The 21675-nt window shown below is 40.0% G+C and overlaps 2 protein-coding genes across 3 annotated transcripts; both read left to right on the top strand.

Annotated features, from left to right (window-relative positions):
* The first annotated feature begins 1557 nt into the window (after nt 1–1557).
* LOC129589487 (myotubularin-related protein 10-B-like) lies at nt 1558–13557 on the top strand. Its single transcript, XM_055484264.1, has 10 exons — nt 1558–1995; nt 4295–4456; nt 5657–5813; nt 7885–8052; nt 8489–8619; nt 8970–9116; nt 9792–9964; nt 10589–10748; nt 11535–11918; nt 13103–13557. Exons 1-10 carry the CDS (start codon nt 1797–1799, stop codon nt 13333–13335), a joined length of 1914 nt encoding a protein of 637 aa, XP_055340239.1. The 5' UTR covers nt 1558–1796; the 3' UTR covers nt 13336–13557.
* Nucleotides 13558–14181: 624 nt separating this feature from the next.
* Nucleotides 14182–21244, top strand: LOC129589453 (uncharacterized). 2 transcript variants are annotated; one of them, XM_055484228.1, is made up of 5 exons: nt 14182–14922; nt 15499–16165; nt 16552–16825; nt 17158–19858; nt 20261–21244. In XM_055484228.1, the coding sequence occupies exons 1-5, from the start codon at nt 14385–14387 to the stop codon at nt 20815–20817; spliced, it is 4737 nt and encodes a 1578-aa protein (XP_055340203.1). In that variant the 5' UTR covers nt 14182–14384; the 3' UTR covers nt 20818–21244. The 2 variants fall into 2 exon arrangements, with proteins under 2 accessions (XP_055340203.1, XP_055340202.1); XM_055484227.1 differs by having other exon boundaries at nt 15493–16165.
* The last annotated feature ends 431 nt before the right edge of the window (nt 21245–21675 follow it).

Here is a 21675-nt window from a genome sequence, read left to right as displayed (position 1 = left end):
GCGAATATAAGAAGAGTCTTAACAGCTGTTAATCTTGTAATTAGCCGGCAGTAATTCCGAATCTGCACTGCTAACTGCAGTTGTCGATCTAATACCGGATGTACGGATAATAGAGCGTAATAGGGGATAGATATACGGAGTAACGGAAGTATTAGGACGTAATATAGTACAGATCTGTATCTACTGGAATTAAGTGCCATCGGGTTAACTGGTTAACTACAAACAGCTGCATTCAACGGTGAAACAGAGGCAACAATTATAATATTATGGAGTATCATGATGTTGTTATGCATCGTAAATGCGTCTAAAGTGTCGCGGGCATATCGATCCGATGTGTCCACCTGCTGCAGTAAAGCGGAATCGTAACTCGTCGCAAACAGTCAGCTAAATAGGAGCAAAATAATAAGCAATTATATCGAAGTATTATACGGTATATACGGTGGAAACCTGTAGTTAGTATGCCAACGGCCAACTCTGATACACAAATAACACAACCAGAAACAACAAAGTCAGACCATATTATCTGGGCGTGTACAGCCGCGCGGCAACCTGTCAGTGCGCTCTGAAATCGAGAAAACACGTGGAGCCAGTGGAGGCGCAAAGGATCGTACCAGTACATTGATTGTACTGTAGTACTGTGGCCGAATGTCCGGATCACCTTTCTGTCTTTCTCGATTTCTCATGACGATTTGCGATCAAATTCGTCTACCTTTATAATATGTGCTTTCTGGTTCGATATGGTGCAACGGAAAAACCTTTGGTTTATCCTATTTTTTTCTTAAACTTCTCCGATAAAACTGGGACAGCCGCATGAGGCAGCCACTGGACTTCGCAATGATATAAAAAACCGATAGCATTAATTCCGGGCCCTAATAATTCGAGAACAAGAAATTAAAAATGCGCATTTTTCTAGAACCATTCAGTGGTCTCTATGCGGAAAACTGGCACTCCGCTGGGTGAGCTTCGTTAGTCTGCGGTTGTGGTAGAACTTGAGCTGTGTTGGTAAAAAGTTTGCATAATTTAACCGGCAGTACATGTATATATGGCAGGACGTTATTAATATTGCAGCGTGGGTCAACGTGGAAGTTAGGCCAGCAAGGAACTGGACTAGCCCCAGTAAGTAAGTAAAGGCGGGCCAGCCGCCGACGCCGCCTATTCCGCAGCAGATGGGCCAGGTGGCGCCACTCAGTACTGGTTTTATGCACAATTGTTCTGCCAAAGGCCCGCCAAGGCAATCGATTGTCCTTACAGTACTTTCCATCGTTTCTGTCACTCGGGCGCACAACCGAGGCGGCGGATACGGTAACGCACTGGCGAACCGCTGCACGCAACGCCCGTGGCGCTTGGTGAGGTGATGGACGCGTAGCGAGTTGCAGCAACAAACACGTGCTGAATACTGTCAGCCACATGTACACTGACACACTGTACCGTATGATTTAAAATCTGGCCCCCTTGCGCTCCGACCTCGCTACGCCGTTCGCGCCGCCGTCCGCCCAGTGCTACTCGGCCCGCTACCGTCCATCATCGCCAATTTAGCCCGTATTGATATGACGCACACGGCGACTGCGCTTTGACAGCGCGCTGAAAATGCGCAACGATCGTTTCACAGGATCCTCTTCATGCTTCGCACATTCGATTTGTTTGTTTGGGATTTTCTGATTTGATCTTTTCCAAATATCTCATCTGCATTATCTGTTGCTTTTTTAATCGTTTTATCGTAATCTGGTGGGATCTGATTGTGGTTTGCCCCATGTTGTGCACAGCGTTAAGTGTGCTGCGCATGAACGTGTTCCGACATGTTTGGCTCCGGATCGGATCGGACGGGCAGCATCTCCAAGGGACTGTTCCGCTCCTATTACAATGCCTCGGCGGCCAGCAATAATCTGCTGACGAAGGGGGAGAAGAAGAACGGCCAGCATGTCAGTTATGGCCAGGGGGAGCCGGAGGAGCCCAGCGCCAGTCCCGATGTGAAAATCGAACCTCCGCGTTTAGCAGGTGGCTGTTGGTTTTTTTCCTCTCGTTTTTTGGAATTTTTCTCGTTCCGTATACCGTGGACAATTTTCCCAAGGCAGTTCTTATCTTGCTGTTTTTTTCTTGAAATTTTTTCATCGATATTCCTAAATTACTAACTTTCCGTTGATCGCTGCTCTATAAAGAAGATCTGAAAATCACTAGCTTTGGATGATTTCAGTATTTTGTTATTTTTAACTTTTTTCCCCTGCTTACAAATTTAGTTGTTGTTTTTGCAGCATTAACTTGAATTATTTCTGACGAATTTTAATTTTATTGTGCGCAGTGCGCGCTCTACATAAAATCGATTGAGTTGGCTTTAAGGTGTTAATTAAATTGGACAAAATTTTCGTTTTCGTGATTTGTCGGAGGAATTTCGAAATTCCCGTTTTCTGTTGAAAATCTTACGCAGTTTGGATTTATTTTTCTTCCTTGCGTTTCATATTAACTTAAAATACTTGGGTGAATTTTCTGTTAAATTTCTTTACTCTGGTTGTCCTCGGTAAACAGCACATTATTTTTGGGGTTTTTATTTTTTTCGAAGAGAAATTCGCAGTTTCCTGCGACAGTTTTTCTGCTGCGAGAATTTGATTATTATTTCGGGCACTATTTACATGAATTATTTTCTACAAATTATTACGCAATACCGAATACGTACTTTGGTTTATATACGTAGTGTTAGAAACATAATGGGAGTTTAGTGTCCTCAATGCGGCTTTCCTGTTTATTACTGCAACATTTTAAATGTTTTTTTTTGAATTAATAGCCAAATTTTTTAGAATTAATCTCAGTATTGTTTTCCACCGCTGGTTAATTGAAATTTAGTTTCTGTGTGTAATTCGTAGGTAAGTCTGTATTTTTTTTTAGAATTAATCTCAATATACTCGTATTTTCTGTGGCTGGTTAATTTTTGTGTGTAATTCGTAGGCCACACGGTATTTTTTTAATAATGAAGATCAGGATATTTTCTGTGGCTGGTTAATTTTTGTGTGTAATTCGTAGGCCACACGGTATTTTTTTAATAATGAAGATCAGGATATTTTCTGTGGCTGGTTAATTTTTTGTTGTAATTGTGCACACGTATTTTTTATAATGAAATCGATATTTCTTGGCAGGTAACAGTTTTAATTTTATGCTTGCGCAGAAATTTGCGCATTAGTCAATTTGCTATGCGCCAGAAATTCTCGATTAAAATGTAAGTGCTTTAAGTTGTTAATATCCCTTTACGAAGTCTAATCATAACCCACACGTCCGATTACGATTCAGCGAGCCTTCATCAATGTCACTTCACAGTACATACTGTAGTGATCAAATGCTGGTAAGAAGTTTTATCAACTTGATGTTAGATCTCTTACAGTTGTTTATCACAGCTCTTACATCAAACACTTGTGGACATGAATTTTTTGAAACTGGTTCCGTTTTCAATAATTTCTGTTTAGCCTTTCGAAATGTAGACCTTTGGCATAATCTGCGCTTTGATGTTCGCATTTTTTCAGTGTTCGACGCAAAACGCTGGTGCATATATCAATTACTTAACCGATCTTTTTGCACGAAGACACTAATTGATTTTTTCTTTGAGTGCAAAGTAATAATGTATTATTCCAGGTTTATAGCTTATACAACATTTCCGTCTATGTGCACAGTACTCGCGATTTTGGGATTTAGCAGTAACCTTTTAGTCACAAAATGGTGGTGAGTATCATAAAATGGATAAGAGTTCCTTATGTCGGTGGCTCATAAATTGTACTCAACATTGAGATTTTATTTTCGACTGTGAAAATTATGCCCTGTTTTTGATTTGTAATGGAAATGTACAGTGGTGTTTTTTTACTTTCAACGCGGATAACAACACAATGATCATGTGATTTTCTTCGTTCGCCGGTTTATCCTCTCTATTATCCGCTTTATCATGGCAACGTACTCTATTTATTGTTCTGCTGAGCAGTAATTTTTGGGTCTAATGCCCATGTATCACAAGTATTCTGGTACTCCAGTTTTAGTTTTTTTAATATTGAGTTCTTGAAAGCGTAGTTTGTATTTTGTAATGAATCTCAGTTGTTATGCTGGTTAATTTTGACAGTATTATTATTAATTTAGCGATAAATTTTATGGCAAATTTTATATAGAACGAATGGCCACATATTTTCTGGGCATAAGTAATGGATTCATATTGTAATTTAGTTGAAGATTAATTTTGTAGACCGGTCGGCCTTTTTTTAGAATTAATCTCGGCATATTTTCTGCGGTTGGTTAACTGAATTTCTAGTTATTTTGTAATTTTCAGGCGAGTCGATCTTGGCGCGTGCCCAGGGCGTGCAGGTGTTCCAGCCACTGTCGGCGGACAACCAGGGCGTCATCGGGGAGCTGTACGTGACCAACTTCAAGATCAGCTTCCAAACCATCACCTTCCCCGACCACCGCTGGGACCACTTCCAGGCCATCCAGGGTAAGCGCGCTTCTTCCGCTCCGTTTGCGTGCCGTTGGGCTGCGTGAAGGGAATCTTAATGAATTAAGACTGACGGCATTCGGTTGCGGAATATACAGCAAGAGGATTTTTTTGACGGTTTACAATTGAATTATCATTTATTGCCCATTTATGTAGCGCGTATTATTTATTCTATATTTTCACGAATGCTCGCAAATTAGTAATAAATATTACATGCTTATTAGCCGAAATATTTTAAATTTTGGAAATGTGGGTTCTTGTATTTTCCTTTTTTACATCACGATTTAATTACCGTATCTTCAGTATTTCTTTGTGAAGAGAAGAAGACAGATCTGGAGACAATTTCGCGTTCTGAAAATGCCTTTTTTTGTTTTTTAGTTTCCTCTTTTAATTGCTTGCGTAGTGTTACCCATTTTCGTTAAATTTAAATAGCTTAACAGTCGTTGTGCTACCCTAGCTGTTGTACTGGGTTTCAGATAAACAAATATAAGGCAAAATCGCTGAAGGAGAAAATTTCAGAAATAATTATGATGTTATTTATTTCTTATTTTTGTGCGTTGTTAGTTGGAATTGAACCGTTTCCGTAGATGGACGAAAAAAAATTTGTTATTAGTTATTACTAATTTGACGAAAAAGAAAATTTCGAAGATATTTAAATAATTGATTTTTTTTCCAATTTATTGACAATTTTTTCTGGGTATTTTAAATGCATGTTATGCTGTTTGCTTTCGCCAATGATAATGTTTTTAATTATCAGCAAAAAACGTATTTATTGTCGATAACCGGGTGAATAAAAAAATTGATTAATATTTGATTGAATTCTGTTTTTTGTGTGTTTTGTGATTTGTATTTGATTGATTTTGCCAATGATTTCTTTGTCAATTCGATAAAAAAATTAATGTCGATAACTTGGGGAAGGTGAAACAATTATAATTCTAAAAATTATTTTTAAGCTGATCTGTTTCTATACTTTCGGTGTATTTTGTGGCAAAGAATGGGCTGATGTTTTGTTTAATTTATCGGAGAAGAATACAATATCGATTTACTGTACATTACGTTTTTCTATTGACATTGTCAGTTTATTTATTGAGCAGGATGTCGTAAATATTGGATTGTTTGAGCCGATATATAGAACGCGGTTCTGCGTGGGTTTTGCGGTGTGCGCGGGATGTTTATCGGTGGTGTGTGCGTGTTGTGTAGATCGCGATAAGCCGCCGTTGAAGGCCGCCGCCAAGCGCAGCAGCAGCGGCACGCCGGACTTTAGCACGCGCAGCGACTGGCTGCAGCTGTTGGACCGCGTGGACGCCGCTACCTGGCGCATCACGCAGGCCAACGAGGACTTCCACCTCTGTCCCAGGTACACGTAACTACAGTGCGCAGAATTTTTTTAAAATTTTTTTACAATTTATTTTGTATATTTTTCCGTATAATAAATATTCCACGTATTAATTATTCCACGTATTCCGTTCTAAATTGAACCTCCGGCTGAACCTTCCCTTTTTAAAATACCGGCAGTTTATTAGGGCATCATTTTCCAGTTATTTTAATAATTTAAAAATATTAATGTTGTATACGGCATAATGATTTTATATTTTTTTATGATAGTATTTTTTTATTAATAATAATATGAGGCATAATATTACGAGTAATATGATAATATGAGGCATTCAGTTCACGATATATGTCCCAGTTAAACATCGCTACACTGCGCAGATTTTTTTAAAATTTTTTTACAATTTATTTTGTATATTTTTCCGTATATGTATTCCACTTATCTAAACTAAACCTCCGGTTAAACCTTCCATTTTTAAAATACCGGCAATTTAGTACTCGTATATTGTTTTTCAGTTATTTTAATAATTTAAATATATTATTCTTTTGTACGGTATAACGATTTCATATTTTTTATGATATTTTTTTGATAATATGATAATTTTTTAATAATATGATATTTTGTAATAATATTTAAATATAATTCCGATATTTTCTCGCTTTATTTTCCATTTTTTTTAAAAATTGGTTCCGGTTTTGTTGGCGAATTGTTCTCATCCCGGTTTTAACGTTTCATTTTCCGGTTTTTAATTGGAATTTCACTGTTTTAGTTTGCACAGTTTTTTTGAAATAATGTTTTTGTGATTTTATCGTTTTTATTTTGCGTTGTTTTTAATTTTCGGCGTTCCGTTTTGCACGGCTTTTAGTTGACTTTTAGCTGGACTTTTCTTGCTTACATTTATTTCGAGGTGTTTTAATTTTATCGTTTTTTTATAATATTGTGATTTTAATTTTACGGTCTTATTTTCTGGATATTTTTTATGTTACCGTTTTTTTTCTGTGTGAGTACAGATTTTGGTTTTACTGTTTTATAAGCTGCATATTTTGATTTTCGATTTTACCGTTTTATTTTCTGCATATTTTGATTTTCGATATTTTACCGTTTTATTTTCTACGTATTTTGATTTTATATTTTAGCGTTTTATTTTTTACGTATTTTGATTTCAGTTTTATGATTTTATTTTCTACTTATTTTGATTTTAATTTTGCCGTTCTTTTGCATACTTATTGTGATTTGTTTTCCAAATCGACTTGAAGCGTAAATTTGTTTAAATATTGGTGGATAATAATATTAACGGAATAACAATTTCTCTGTTTTTAAACGCGAATATCCACTTGAGAAATTTGATAGAATTTTATTTGATCGTTTAATCGGCAATTATGTTGTCCTCAATTGATAAGAACGAAGGTGGGTAGTCGCATGTGGCGCGACGCAGCGCCAGCACGTTCACTACACACAATTAACATGCTATCTGAGCGAAAATTCTTATCACGTCTGTGCCGACTTCGCTATGACTAATCGTCTCACTATTAAACAAATATTTATTTGACAGAATATTTTCACATGGCAAAAAGATGCCTGCATTGTTAGACTGTACATGCACTGATTCATAATGTAAATAAAAAAAAAGTCAGCCAAAATCGTTAGCGTTACTTATAAATTTTAATCTTAAATAGGTCGCGCATTTGGTGTGCTATTTATTTTGCAGACATTTTCCCTTTGATGATTCATTTTGGCTGCTGATGTGTTTTAGACAACGGCAACTGACCAGCCATTTTTATCTGCGTAATTAAATCATGAAATTAAATACTTATTTAGAAAAACGTAAGTGGAACTATAAAATAGCTAAATAATTAGAAAAACGAATTTAAAATACTTTAGCGGCGTTGACTCGGCAAAACAGTAAACACACATCGTTTTTTATTGCTAGATCAAATTGCGATTTATGAAACAATTCAACAAAATAGTTTTTTATAATAATTATTATAATAATATTTGCAGTAGTTATTTACAGTTATTAGTGAATATTGGTATTAGCAGTTAGTTTTAATCGGAGTAGTGATTGCTTGATTATAATAATTACATTTATTTGCAGTTTACCCAAGTGCTTCGTCATCCCCACCGCCCTGGGGGACGACGCCCAGCTGGAGCGGCTGTGCGGGCAGTTGGGCGTGGCCGACGAGCGGCGCCCCCTGGTGTGGTGCTGGAGCGCCCGCCACGGGGCGGCACTGTGCCGGATGTCCAGCGACACCGACCGACACACGTCCGTGAATTTTGCCTGGTTTTTTTTCTGCCGTTTTTCCACCTTTTCCCGGGGATTTTTCTAATATAAAATTTAAATACTTTTAAATATGGTATTTCTTATTATTCTTGGTTTTAGTTTTTTGGCTCTAATTATTTTCCCTTATCATATGCGACGCCCGAATGGCGGAACTGAGCCCTTTTAACCTACCATTGAAATTGTTGAAAATTAAAAGTTAATTTGATTAATTTTAATGGAAATTGGCGGAATATTTCTCATTACGGTATTGCATGTCTGGCTAATGGTTTGTTAGGTTTTAGTAATTGAACTTTGATGTAATTTCAATTTAATACATTTTTTTCTAATTTATACTTTGAAGTTTGATGTAGTTTGTTTCAAATAATTTCTTTAAATTGTTTTGAGATTTTATTTGAGTAACATCGTTGATAAATTGCAGGTTTGTGGAAGCGGTGAAGTTGGCGCATCCCGAACGCAAATCGCCGATTGTCTATGATATCGGCACACTGGCGCCTTCCCTCAAAGAGATTAGAAAGCATCACGATGCGCTCAGGGATTTGGTGCTCGTTGGTCAGTAAGCAAATGTAAAAATCCTGATTGTAAAAATAGAATATTTTTAATCAATAATATTCGAAAATATTTATTATTATTTTCTTTTATTTTTATTTAATCTTGCTTTTGATTTATTTATTAGTCCAGACAAGTTGTTGTCGTAGAGGTGTTCTTTTTTGAATAATAATTTATTCTTTCGATAGTAAAAAAATGGGCGCAGAATTCTGTTATCTGACCATCACGTTTTATCGAATTTCTAGCTAATTTATGTATTGATTTTGTCCGGATTTTATGGATCAATTAATCGCGATAATAAGGCAGAATTCCAATAAATATCGGAATTTTTTCTGATATTTTTTTGGTGGTAGAATCCTTCAGTGTGCTGGAATCGGCGGACGATAAATGGTTCGTGGATGTAGAAAATACGCGCTGGTTGCACAGCGTCAGTCGCTGCTTGGAGCTGGCCTACACCGTGTGCGATGCCTTACAGAAACAGACGTCGGCCATCCTAAAAGGTACAAGGTTGCTGTTTATTATTAGGCCGCAAGAAAATAATTGGAAAAATGATTTTACGGAATTATTCTCTAAATTTGTGATTTATTTATCATTTTAAAAAATCTGATTGTGTATTTTTCCGTTGCGATGGCGGTAATCTGTTGTGAAATTCGTTTTTCTATGGGTAAAATTTTGTCCGCGATGACAGGAAAAAAAATGGATTAATAATTTAGGAATTTTTTATAGAGAAAATCAATTTTATTTAGAATTTAATTAAATATTAAGAAATTCGTTTTTAAATGACGAATTACTTTGCGATATATTGTAGGATATTCTGTAAAATTTGGTCACATTTTCTTCGTTTTTCTACTTGTGGAATTTTGTCCCCGATGATAGGGAAAAAAAGAATCAATAAATTGGAATTAATTAAATCGGACATCATTTTAATCAGAATTTAATTTAAATATCAAGAAATAGATTTTAAATGAGGGATTACTTTGCGAAATTGTTTCATATATTCCTGTAAAATTTGCTGGCATTTTTGTTTTCTTTTTAATACCTTTTCCGATGTGAATAATGCGATTTCAGTTGGTGAGAAATGATTGGAAAATAATGGAATTAAATCCGGAATTCATTGTGAATATTGGCGTATTACGCATATAATTTGTAATTTGCGTAATGCGTGTTTTGTATAGAAAGTGGCGATCGGGATTTGAACTGCGTGATCGCCGCGCTGGTCCAGCTGCTGATGGATCCGGAGCGGCGCACTATTCCGGGCTTCCAGCGGCTGGTGGAAAAGGAGTTTGTCGCGCTCGGGCACCGCTTTCAGGAGCGCTTGGGCCTGGTGAAAACCGAACCCGACCGCGAGGTAAATAACAACTGCCAAAAATTTCAACTAAAATACGTATTATATTATGCTAATATTATTTTTATTTATTTGTATATTTGCTAAATAAATTAGGAGTTTAAGTAATCTGGGAAGGTGATATTTAGAAATTAGCGGAGTAATTTATTTAATCAAACGTATATGTGAAAGGGCGGCTTTTTGTTGTTTCTATCGCAGCAATCGCTGTCTTTCCTGTGGTTGTTGACCGGAAAATTATTCCTAAATCTGTAATTTCCTAATCAGCAACTGTCGCGAATAATTATGGTAATCATTACAATAATCACTTCGGTAATTACGAATAATAATAAACAACGAAATTAAGAATTGAGGAGTTTTGAAGAATAATTAACCACCGAGAATCGGTTAATTAATCACGTAAGAAAAAGATCATGAATCTTCAGTTAAGACGAGTACTAATAAAATTATCGATTATCCTTTCCGACTCCAGTAACAATATGCAGAATAATAATACTGTCAAATTATTTCTACAATTATTCCTAAAAATTGGAGAAAAAACAATTGTAAAATAAATGTAAAATAATAATTGCAGAATAATGTAGAATTCTTTCTAAAAATGCCCGCAATTAACCGGCCAGCTGTTCTTAGTCGCCGGTGTTCCTGCTCTTCCTGGACTGCGTCTTTCAACTAACCCACACCCACCCGGCGGCCTTCGCCTTCACCGACGCCTACCTCGTCACGCTGTACGACACAGCGCTCCTCGGCGTCTTCCGCAACTTCACCTTGAACTGCCAGCGCGATGCCCTTGGTAAAAAAGCGGAAAAACGACCCGTAGGGTTGAAATGATTCGAATGCAACGAATTAATATTCACTAATCAATAATAAAAATTACCCAGCAGTAGTAAATCAACCGTCGCGGCGCGGTACGACTTTTGAAATTATTTATATAAGTTTTTCTACGTGCGATTTTCTAGAAAAATTTTCTTGTATATTTTTCTTATATTCTTTTATACCGAAAGTTGACAGATTATTTATTTATTTTTATTTAATTAACCAGTATTTATTAGTGACTAAATCAACCAGTATTTATAAAAAATAAATAATATAAGTATTTATAAGATGCTGATATTTACTAATGTTACGCTTATTCCGTTTTATTTTCTTAGAATGAACATTACGAATTTTACAATAATTGTTCGCAGTTTTCTATCGATGATATTTTCTAGAAATATTTTTTTATATTTTCTAAAAACTATTTTTGGAAACCACAAGTTAGTAGATTATTTATTTATTTTTGATTAATAAACCAGTATTTATTAGTGACAAAATCAAACAGTATTTATAAAAATAGATAATAATAATATTTTTAAGATGTTGATATTTGCCAATGTTTCAGTTATTTTTAGTAATTTATGGCGCATATTGTTGTATTACATTTTATTAATTTTTATTAAAATGAATTCTTAATAAATATATTTTATTTGATTAAAAGGAATTCATAATAAATAATTTAATTAGCTAACAATTTTTGCAGTTAATTGAGTTAAAATCAGAGTAAATTCTTCCTTTCCAACCGTTTTTATCATAACGACAGGCAAACCGACGGCCCCCGCCTTCACGGAGCTGCCGCGCGACTCCGCCTGGGACACGGCCGCCCTGCAGCCCCCGTCGGGGTCCCGGGCGGTCAACGGGCTGTACCGCGCGCAGAATATCGTCGCCGCGGTGCCCCTGGAGGCGCGGGTCAAGGGGCGGTTCGCCCCCGAGGAGGTGCTGGTGCCGGCGATGGGCGTGGCCTATTTGAAAGTGTGGCGGAGATTATATTTGCGCTTCGTCCCGCCGCTGGCCGGGGGCGGCGGGGAGGGCGAGGCGGAGCGGGAGCAGCGGGTCAAGACGGTGTGTGAGGCGTTGGAGAGGGTGTGGAAGGAGATACAGTTGGGCGAGGGACAGGCCGAGGAGGAGAAGACGCCGTCACGACGCGGTAGAATTTTTTGGCATTTTCTGACAGAGTTTTTTCTTTTTTTTAGCCGATTTTTATTAGTCTTCTAACTAATGTTTTTAACGTTTTTTTAACCGCTTTTTTAATTAATCTTTTACCTTTCTTTAAAATTTTTTTAGCCGTAATTTAAATGTTTTAACCGATTTTTTTTCAAATTTTTTTAACTAATTTTTTTAAGTTTTCAACTGGTTTTTTTCATGTTTGTGTTGGTTGTTTCATTTTTTAACTGTCTGTAAATATAAACATATTAACTTTTGAACGAAAATTTTATTTTCTGTTGAACAGACTTCATTTTTGGAATTTTTTCGTATTCATTAACGAAGACGGCAGACACATTTTTTTCGTGAAATTATCGTGTGATTACGCGTTAAATAATTTCATGTTTTTCTAAATAATAATATCAGAATGCTTCTTTATTGATTGATTCAGTTGTGTTTTCCGCTGGATAGATTTTTCATTACTGTTTTTAACTAAACACACTACAGAATTTGTTTCCTGACGAAATCTTCTGTGTCCTCGTTCATTTATTTAATTGGTTTAGAAAGAGTATTCAATTATAGTTATTTTTTAACTGATTTTGAAGACAGTTACTTCGTATTCGTAATTACAGTAATTTGTTGTATTTTATTCCGTTAAAGATTTTATCTAATTCTTCTATATATTTTCTGTATTTTTATATTTTATTTTAATTGTTTATTTTGTTTAATTAAGGAATTTTTTCATTTAATTCTTTTATGTAATTTTTATTTTTATTTTTTTATATTTTTTATCTTCTGTTTTAGTTTTTTTTATTTTTTAATGAGAGAATTTTATTTAATTCTTTAACGTATTTGGAAGATAATTTCTCTTACATCATTAATGGGGCATGGACTTCCGGTGCCACTTCCGGTGGCGGTTTATTACGCGTTTTTTTATGCAGTCTTTATTCTTTTATTTTATTTATTTTTCTTTTTTTTGTTTATTTTAATTTATTTTTATTCTTTTATTTTATTTGATTAAAGAATTATTTTTAAATTTTCTAACGTATTTGGAAAAGCATTTGTATTACGTAATTAATTTGGCATGGACTTCCGGTGCCACTTCCGGTGCAGATTTATCACCCGTTTTTTAAAGCAATTTTTACTAGTATTTTGGAAATATTTGCATTTTTTGGGTGTTTGGCTCAGGGAGCAGCGCCAGCGTGGCCAAGTCACGGCCCCCGCCGGCGGACGCCCCGGCGACGGGCAGCAGCGACAGCCCGGTGGTGCGCCGGCACCGGCACGATTCGGGCGCCTCGCTGCTGTCCAGCGCGTCCTTCTCCACGGCGGACGCGCGCCGCCGATCTCAGCTGATGCGCCCCATCACCGGCGCGGCCGCCTCCGGGCCCGGCTCGCATTCCATCCTCACCTTCCAGAAGTGAGGCGGTCACGTTCCCTTTTAATTGGATTAGTTTTTGGTTTTTAATCCTGGTCGGTTGGTATTTTTTTGTTGCGGTTGTCTGTTGCAGCTGTGGAGTTTTTAATTCGTTTTTGATTTAAGCTTTTTATCGTTAATTACAGTGAGTGGTTTTATCCCGATGTGCTGTTCTGTGTGGGAGAAAATCCAGCGTGACAATTAAAAAAAATTACTCATAGTATTAAAATGGACGCCGTGAATATCAGAATTATTCATTAAAAACTAAAATAATCCGATTCAAAACGATCAAAACGATTATTCCGATTTAATCCGATTTAAAAACTAAAATAATCCGATTCAATTTTACATCGAATTTTTTATTTTTTTTAAAATTTTTTTTAGCTTGATTTTAATGTGTTTCTCAATTTTTAGAATTCACGATGTACGCTTTTTTATTCGGCAGTCAGAGCGTTGCAACCGGGACAGATAACTGCGCTTTTAAATTAAATCTGAATTTTATTTAAATTTTTGACCTTGTTTTTTCTGAGCAGAAATACGAATAATTTAAATTTTTAAAACTAGATTTAGATTGGGTTAAATTAAATATTATGCTGATGCCGGCAAAATCGATCTGCATTTTCAGTACTGCTTTCTACTCGGAGCGAGTGACATGTTGAATATTTTCTATATTTTTTTTACCCGATTTTTGTATTTTTCCACACACACAGAAAACATTTTTTAATTCACACTCTTTTAGCCATCGACAATTTGCGCAGCTGCTGTTGTTACATAAATCTGCGCTGCCGTGATTCGATTTCACAGTTTGCAAGGCAACGCAGTCCATGTCAACACATAACCAGTAGAAAAACTGACAACATTAGCCGTACTCGAAGGATGGTGAAAATGTTGCACGTGTACGATACTTAAAATACTGAGATACGGATTATCTCATAGAATTATAGAAAACACACGCTACGCTTTTTTATGCCTAATTGTAAGGTGTCCAGAATACTTTTCATTTTTTCCATGAATTTTTATTGAGTGTACACCACGGATTGTGCGAGTATAATTATCATGGAAAAATCGAAAACGGCCGGTAAATCGTTGGGTTCGAGTAAGAAACCCAAACCGACGGAGACCAACACAGCCCGCAGCAGCGCCGATTCGGGGCGCGACCTTTTACCCCCCGAGGCACCCGTCCCGCCTCCTCCTCCAGTCGACCGTGTGACTCCTCCTCCGGGAGCACCCAGTACCCTACCGGAACGCAAGACCCCGGTGAAACTCCCCCGGAATCTCCATGTCCAGTTCGACGAGCAGGCGACGCGCATTCCCGTTCCCTGGGAAGATCCTGTACTATCCCTTGTGGAGGAGGTCGCGGAGGTGAAGGCTCTTCCGGAGCGGCGAGCTCTTCCCACGGCGGAGCGGCCGGCGGCGATAATCAGGCCCAAGTACCCCTTCCGTCATGCCGAGATGGCGGCGCAGCGCCGCGCGGCGTACCAACAGCACGCGGCAGATTTCGCGCTGTCGGAGGAGGTTTTCAATGCCACGCCCAGTCGGGAGAGTATCGTGTTCGAGGCGGAGGGGAATCAAGCGGCGAATAGTGCGCAATTCGGTCAGTTATGTTTTCAAAGAGTTTTCTTAGGACTGTTCACGATTTATTCAGCAACTTTACGTTTTCGACAGATTTTTACAGAATGCAATTTAGCTAATGCATTGCCGAATGGTGACCTTTAAGCCTATTAAATATTTTCCCGTATTTAAGGGTAAAAAAGGCACAGTTTTCGTCAACTTTCTCTGGTATTTTTTAACTTTTATGTAAGAAACATTTGACTTTTTAAATGCAGTAAAAATGTATCGGTGACCTTTCGTTCCCAATGCGTTCCTTTCGTTCGTCTTAACTGATTATGTTTTGAATCTTACAGAAGCCGCTTTTTTAAACGAATTTTCAAGCATTCGCACCGTTTTGAGATGCGATTTTTTATGATTAACGGTGACCTTTACATCCATCTTGCAGCTGATTAAATTTGGGTTTACAAAAAATCTTAAACATTTTTTACACTTTCACTGTTATTTTCGGAACCATTTTGAAGAAAAACGTTCAGATTTGAACATGAACGGCTGTTCTGAATAACGGCAGCTGGTGACCTTTTCCGATGTCTTGCGATTGATACTTTTTTGTCAGTTGCAGAAGAAAGCAGCAACGAGATTCTGGAAACCGACGCCGACGGTGACCTTTACCCACCCAGCCCCGCTCACCGCCCGCCGGGCAACGCCATCGAACAGCGTCCAGATTTCGCGATCTTCAGCCAGAATTTCGGCGAAGACCCCGACGACCAACCACCCCCGTCGATTTTCCAAACGACCATCGCGAAAAAGAAAGCCCAAGTGCAGAACGATCCCAACCAGAAGCTCCTCCTCCCGCCGCTCCCGGACCCCGTAGTCCCTCCACCGGTGACCTTTGCTAAAGAGGTCCCCGTGCCGAAAATCCCGGAACCGAAAGCCGGCTCCAGTTTAAAGATCACCACGACCCCGGAGCCGAAACCCAATCAAAAGAGCGCACAGCCCAAAGCGACGACAGTGAAAACCAAAGCCCCGCCCAATGCGCCGTCCAACGCCCGCATGTCGCACAAGAAAGACGCGCCACTGAATCTTACCATGGAGACGCCGGTTCCCGTGGCGGAGGTCCCGGCGACCGTCGAGAAAGCGGAGATCCAGGAACCGAAAGCGGAGGTTCCCGTTCCCAAAAAGTTCCCACCGTGGGAACGGATCTTCGACTTCCGGGCGGAGGACTACCGGCTCCCGGTGGCGGTCGCCGGGAGCGGGTACGATGGGGTTCCGGGACCCGTGGGCATGAGGTACGCGGTTGAACATTTTTTTTTGGTTTTCTTATGATCTTATCGATGTCCCGCAAATACGCTTTTAAAATTTTCTGATGTTCTCTTATGTTTCCTTATATTTTCTTATGTTTTCTTATGCTTTCTTATGTTTCCTCAAGTTTTCTTATGTTTTCTTATGATTTCTTATGTTTTCCTATGCTTTCTCCTTGCTTTCTTGTGTTTTCGTGAGTTTTCTTGTTTTCTTATACATCCTTGTGTTGCCTTATGTTTTCTCATGTTTTCTTATGTTTTCTTATGATTTCTTATGCTTTCTTATGCTTTCTCCTTGCTTTCTTGTGTTTTCGTGAGTTTTATTATGTTTTCTTCTCGATATTCGGAAATTGCGCCGATCAATGTGTCTGTAGAACCCAGTTTGTAGAAGAGCTGACCAGCCATCGCTTCTTCCGCCGGTTCTTCGACGAGCTGGTTGAGAAATGGACGCTGCACACGCTAGGTCCCGGTGGAGCGATGACCCGTGAGGAATTCGGGGAGAAATTGAAGAACCACCCGGAGACGACGGTGGCGGATCTGGTGGCGTTGTTGAAGAATGCTGTGCGGAATAAGGAAGTTCCCCCGCCGGCGACGTTGTTTGCCGGGTACGGAGAACGGATCGTTCGAGAGCTGCGGGAAGCATACGCGGTAAAGGTCACAAATGAGCTTTGTCTACAGTCCGCTCTCCATTTTTTGCAAATTGAAAATTTTGAATTTATTTTGTTTTGAATTTATTTATTCATCATTTTTAAATATTAATATCAAGTTTGTTTACTTTTAAATGAGGTTTCTTTGTACAATTTCAACAGTTTCTGATACTTATGATTCTTTTAATGAACAATGTCTGGAAACAATTTGTTGTGGTGATCGCTAGTAGTACTATGTATTTACTGATTATTTTTCTTCCGATTTTCTTAATTTTTTGCATTGGTTTTTTAACCTTTATTTCCTTGGAGCTAACAGTTAAACTAAATTTCTAGATTAATTTCCCGAAATATGACCGTGGAACGGCACACATATTTGACCCGGCGGCCGAACTTCCTTTCGAGCCATGCAATAATTTAGCCCCTCCGCCGTCTTTCTTGCCGAAACCAGACTCGCCCAAACACACCACTTCAGCTAAACGGACAGGAAAGACCGTCCTCGATCCGACGGTGAAAATAATTCGCCGGCTCTCGCATTCCTGCTGGCCGGAAGAGCTCTTCCCAAAAACCATCACCAAAAACCCGCAGCGGCCGCGCTACTTATCCCCAACGGCCGCGTGGACTACGCACATCGCCGCGCAAAAGGAAACCCAGCGTTCCATCCGCTTGCGAAAGAAGCGCCCCAAAACCCGCGATTTCGTCACGTTCTTCAGCCGCAACCCGGTGAAACCCCGCCCCAGTTTCCTCCAAATATTCACCGCAGCGCACCACCGTGCGATTATCCGAACGGCTCGAAAATCCACTCGGATCAGCGAGATCCGTTTCAACCGGCAACCACGAACCCGGTCGTGCCGCAAACTCCAAACACCGTTCGCCGCCGAACCGTTCATCGATCATCGGGACGATTCCTGCGTCCCGGGGGTCCTCAGCCCGAAGAACCCGGTGTGGAAGCATCTCCGCGATGAAGCCCTGCAGTTCTACACCGCGGCGGCCCATCCCAAGGACCGCATGGTGGAAACCAGGTCGGAGCCGAAGGTCAACCAGTCTGAAGAGAAAATCGTGGCGCCGGTGGAAATTGCGTTGGAACCTAGTGTAACGGTTCCTTCTAGCGTTAATCTGTACACCCCGGGTGGGTCCACCGGGGATAACGTGTTCTCCATCGCCGTCCCGGAGAAACGGACGAAACGCGCCGGTTCGGTCGGGAAACGGTCTCCGGAGACCGGGGTTAAGACGAACCCGGTGGTTCGTTCCGGTGTGTCTGGGTACTTCAAACAGGAACAGGGGAAATCTCGGTCTAACTCGAAATACAAGTTGGCGAACCTACCGAAAGATTTCCGCTGGTCGCTGCTGAAAACCAATGTGGGGATTGACAAACTGTCGGAGGACACGGAAGAAACTTTCGAAGACCTTCCAGACGAGAAAATATCGTTTCACGAAGACCGAAAATCGTCCGATAACGAAACTGCGTTGACCGAAAGTTCCGCTACGAAATCGAATCATTCGGTTAACGAAATCATGGAGGTCGCGAAGGTCTCCGCAACCAAGAGCTCCGAAAAGAACGACGAGCCGATTCTCAAAGGAAAACCGAGTATTAAGCAGACGATCGCGAGGAACCCGAAACCGAAGACCAAACGCCGCTGTTATTCGCTCCGGAACTTCGTTCAACCAGACGCCAAGAACCCGGTGCATCCTCGACTTCAACGTTCCCTGATCTTGTGCCAAATCGCCCGGTCCGCAGCGACGAACCTCGGTCTCCCGAGGAAACACACCGGATGCGGCGACACCAGCGCCACCAACGTTCCAAAACACTCAGTTTTGAATCAGAACTTCTGGAAACAGAAATCGCCGTTCGTCGCGGTTCTTCATCCGAAAATTCCGGCAACTCCGCTGAAAAGCTTCCGACCTTATCTGGAGCAAATGGAACGTGACCCGGAAATGCAGTTGATGGAGAACTTTTCGGTGGTCGACGGCAGCGCGTTAACAGTGACGCCGAAAACGCTTAACGAAGTGGAAAACGAGATACGCTTTAATAAAGCGTCCAGTTTCTTCCCGAACGATTTAGTTGAGCGGTGTTTAAAGCAGTTGAATATTCGACCATACGCTAAGAAAAGCTGCGTTAATCGTGGACCAATCAACGACCTTCTTTACTGCGACAACAAGTCCCTCGGTTTGTATTTCTACACCAACCAGGAAAAACGCTTACGAAACGCGCGACATTTAATTCGCCGCTACACCGGTGAATACCGCTACAACCATCTTCAGCGAACCCATCTAAAGAAGCAGTTTCATGATGCAACGCACGACGACAAGGTTCCCGCACCGGTCGAACCGAAACCGGAACCAGCGCCGCGAAAAACCTCGGTGAAACGTGAGCGCTCACTGGACCGCTCCTTAGGCACGACGGAGACAGAGGAATCCGTCAAATCCAAGAAGAAACCGGAGAAAAAGGACCGAATTAAGACGGCGGCCGGGGAACCCGGGAAGGACCGTCGCGTCCCCACGGAGCTGAGCAGCAAACCCACCGAGGTGCAGTCGATCGGGTTCGTCTCCGGGAAGACCGCGGCGACCGACGGGGAACGAACCGAAAAAGTGATGAATCTTACGACAGCGCGGAAGAACTTAATCGCGCTGCCCATCGGCGACGAACCTCCCCCGTGGTGGAAATTAAGCGAACACGACTATCAGAATAAAAACCAGGAAGTGAAAAACCAGGAGATTTGGAAGAGCGTCAAGTCCCGGTTGTTTGCGGCGATGGAACAGGAAAATGATTTTGGGGAGGCGTTGGAGAATTTCGGGTTTGCGAAACCGGGCGAACAAGGCGAAGCGAGTACAGTGAGAGTCTCGTGTTTGAGTGAACGTCGGGATGTCGGTGAAGCGAAGGATGATTATAGTTCGCAGCTGGAGTTCTTGAAGCGCCGGTTGGAGTATTACGACAGCGCGGTCCGGTATTTGCGTAGTATGCTACCGGCATCGGATGACGAAGTTATTAACGCTAAATTAAAACAGCTGAATTTGCTGCCCGATGCGTCAATGTCAGGTAAATTCCAGTTGACCATTATTTGACTAAACATTTGTGCAACCGATTGGAAATTAAAAATTCGTTATTTAGCGCAGTTTTCTGGGTTAAATTTTGACCTTTACATTTAATCGAATTTTATTAAATAAATATTTTAACCAATTAAACTGAATTATTTAATATGATGCAGTATTTCGTATTATGTAATTTCATTAAATTTTTCTTTCTCAAATTAAATTTATTTGCGTATTTTTAAATTTAATTAGTTTTATAATAAAAATGTTTAATCGAAATAAATTTAATGAAAATAATTTTTCATCGAAATAAATTTAATAAAAATAATTTCTCATCGAAATAAATTTATTAGACATAATTTTTCATTTATTTCAATATTAATTTGATTCGATTTTGTTCGGTTTGCAGTACACAAACTGGATGCAGAAGATGTTGACGACGATCTGGAGTATCTTGCCGAAACGATCGACACCCTGTCGCTTCAAGCATCCATCACCGATCCCCACACCGCAGACTCCTTACGCACCCATCTCTTCCTCAAAATCCTGCGTCTCCGTCTCATCGCTGGCCATTTAAAACGCCAGTTCTTGCAGACACTCGACCAAAAACTAAACGAAGAAAACCATCAACGCCTGTGCCGCATCGCGGATACTTTAACCAACACCCAACCAGCTCCACCGGGGTTCGTGGTATCCCAAGCGGAGAAACGGTTTATCGCATCGCCACCGGCCAGTCCCGTGCGGCATCTGAGTCCGCTGCGTCCTCGCCAGGAATCCGTGACGGTAGCAGCTGCGGAAGATAGCGACAGCGGGAAGAAGACACGCAATGAAAAGGAGAAGGGCAAAGGGAAGAAGAAGGAGGAGAAGAAACCGCCGACCAGTAAAGGGAAGAAAGAATCGGCTGTGCAGCTGCAGAGCAGCCGGGTGGATTTGGGCAGCCCCAAGAAGAAGCCGGCGAAAGCGTAAAAAACCTGGTTTTCTGGTTGCGGTTGTATCTGCTTGTATGCTGCTTATCACGGTTATTATCTTTTTCTTGAGTTTATTGGCTTGTTTCCTACGACAGGCATTAATACACTTTATGCACGATAAAGTTTTGCGTTTACTTCCTGTTAACCATGTGCGTTAAATTTATATTTGCTGGTTTGTGTCAAAAACAGCAGTTAATACGCTGTATGGCCTTTGCGGCAATTATACGCTTTATTCACGGATCTATAATGCATTTAATAACCGTTTTTTTCCATTTACTGGGTTGGTTCTAAAAAAGACAAACTACTAGTACGCTTTATGACCTTTATCCACAGTACTATAATGCGCTTATATTGAGTATTGGCTTTATCTCTTCTGTTTGCTATCTTGTGTTTAAACCAGGCATTAGTACGCTTTATGACCTTTATCCACGTTATACTTTAATACGTTTAATAAAACATTAGAAATGTTTTTATTGCGTCGTTTTCGAAGCGAAGCGAAGCGCAAACGCTAAAATAATAACTTTCAACCAAGACTCAGTGTTGGCGCTGATAAAAAATTTGCCTTTATTAAATTAATGATTTTGTGGATGTGCTATCTTGTTTCTGAATGCTTCACGCACTAATACGCTTCTTGACCTTTCGCCAACAAACAGTGTTGCCTTTAATAAATGAGCGTTTGCCCACAAGCGTTAAACATCTGACAACATTCGTAACGCGAAAACCAGCCTCGAATACGAAACAAAATAACATCATTCTGGAAAATCGCAAGATCACGCCAATAAAAATTAGACAGCCAAATCTTACTGAGGTCGGCAATGTGCATTACAGAACAGCGTATTAGAGAACGAGAAAAATC

Source organism: Paramacrobiotus metropolitanus, unplaced genomic scaffold (assembly GCF_019649055.1).
Source record: "Paramacrobiotus metropolitanus isolate TYO unplaced genomic scaffold, Prichtersi_v1.0 Parri_scaffold0000035, whole genome shotgun sequence".
Taxonomy (NCBI): Eukaryota; Metazoa; Tardigrada; class Eutardigrada; order Parachela; family Macrobiotidae; genus Paramacrobiotus; species Paramacrobiotus metropolitanus.
This window is presented reverse-complemented; position numbering and strand designations above follow the sequence as displayed.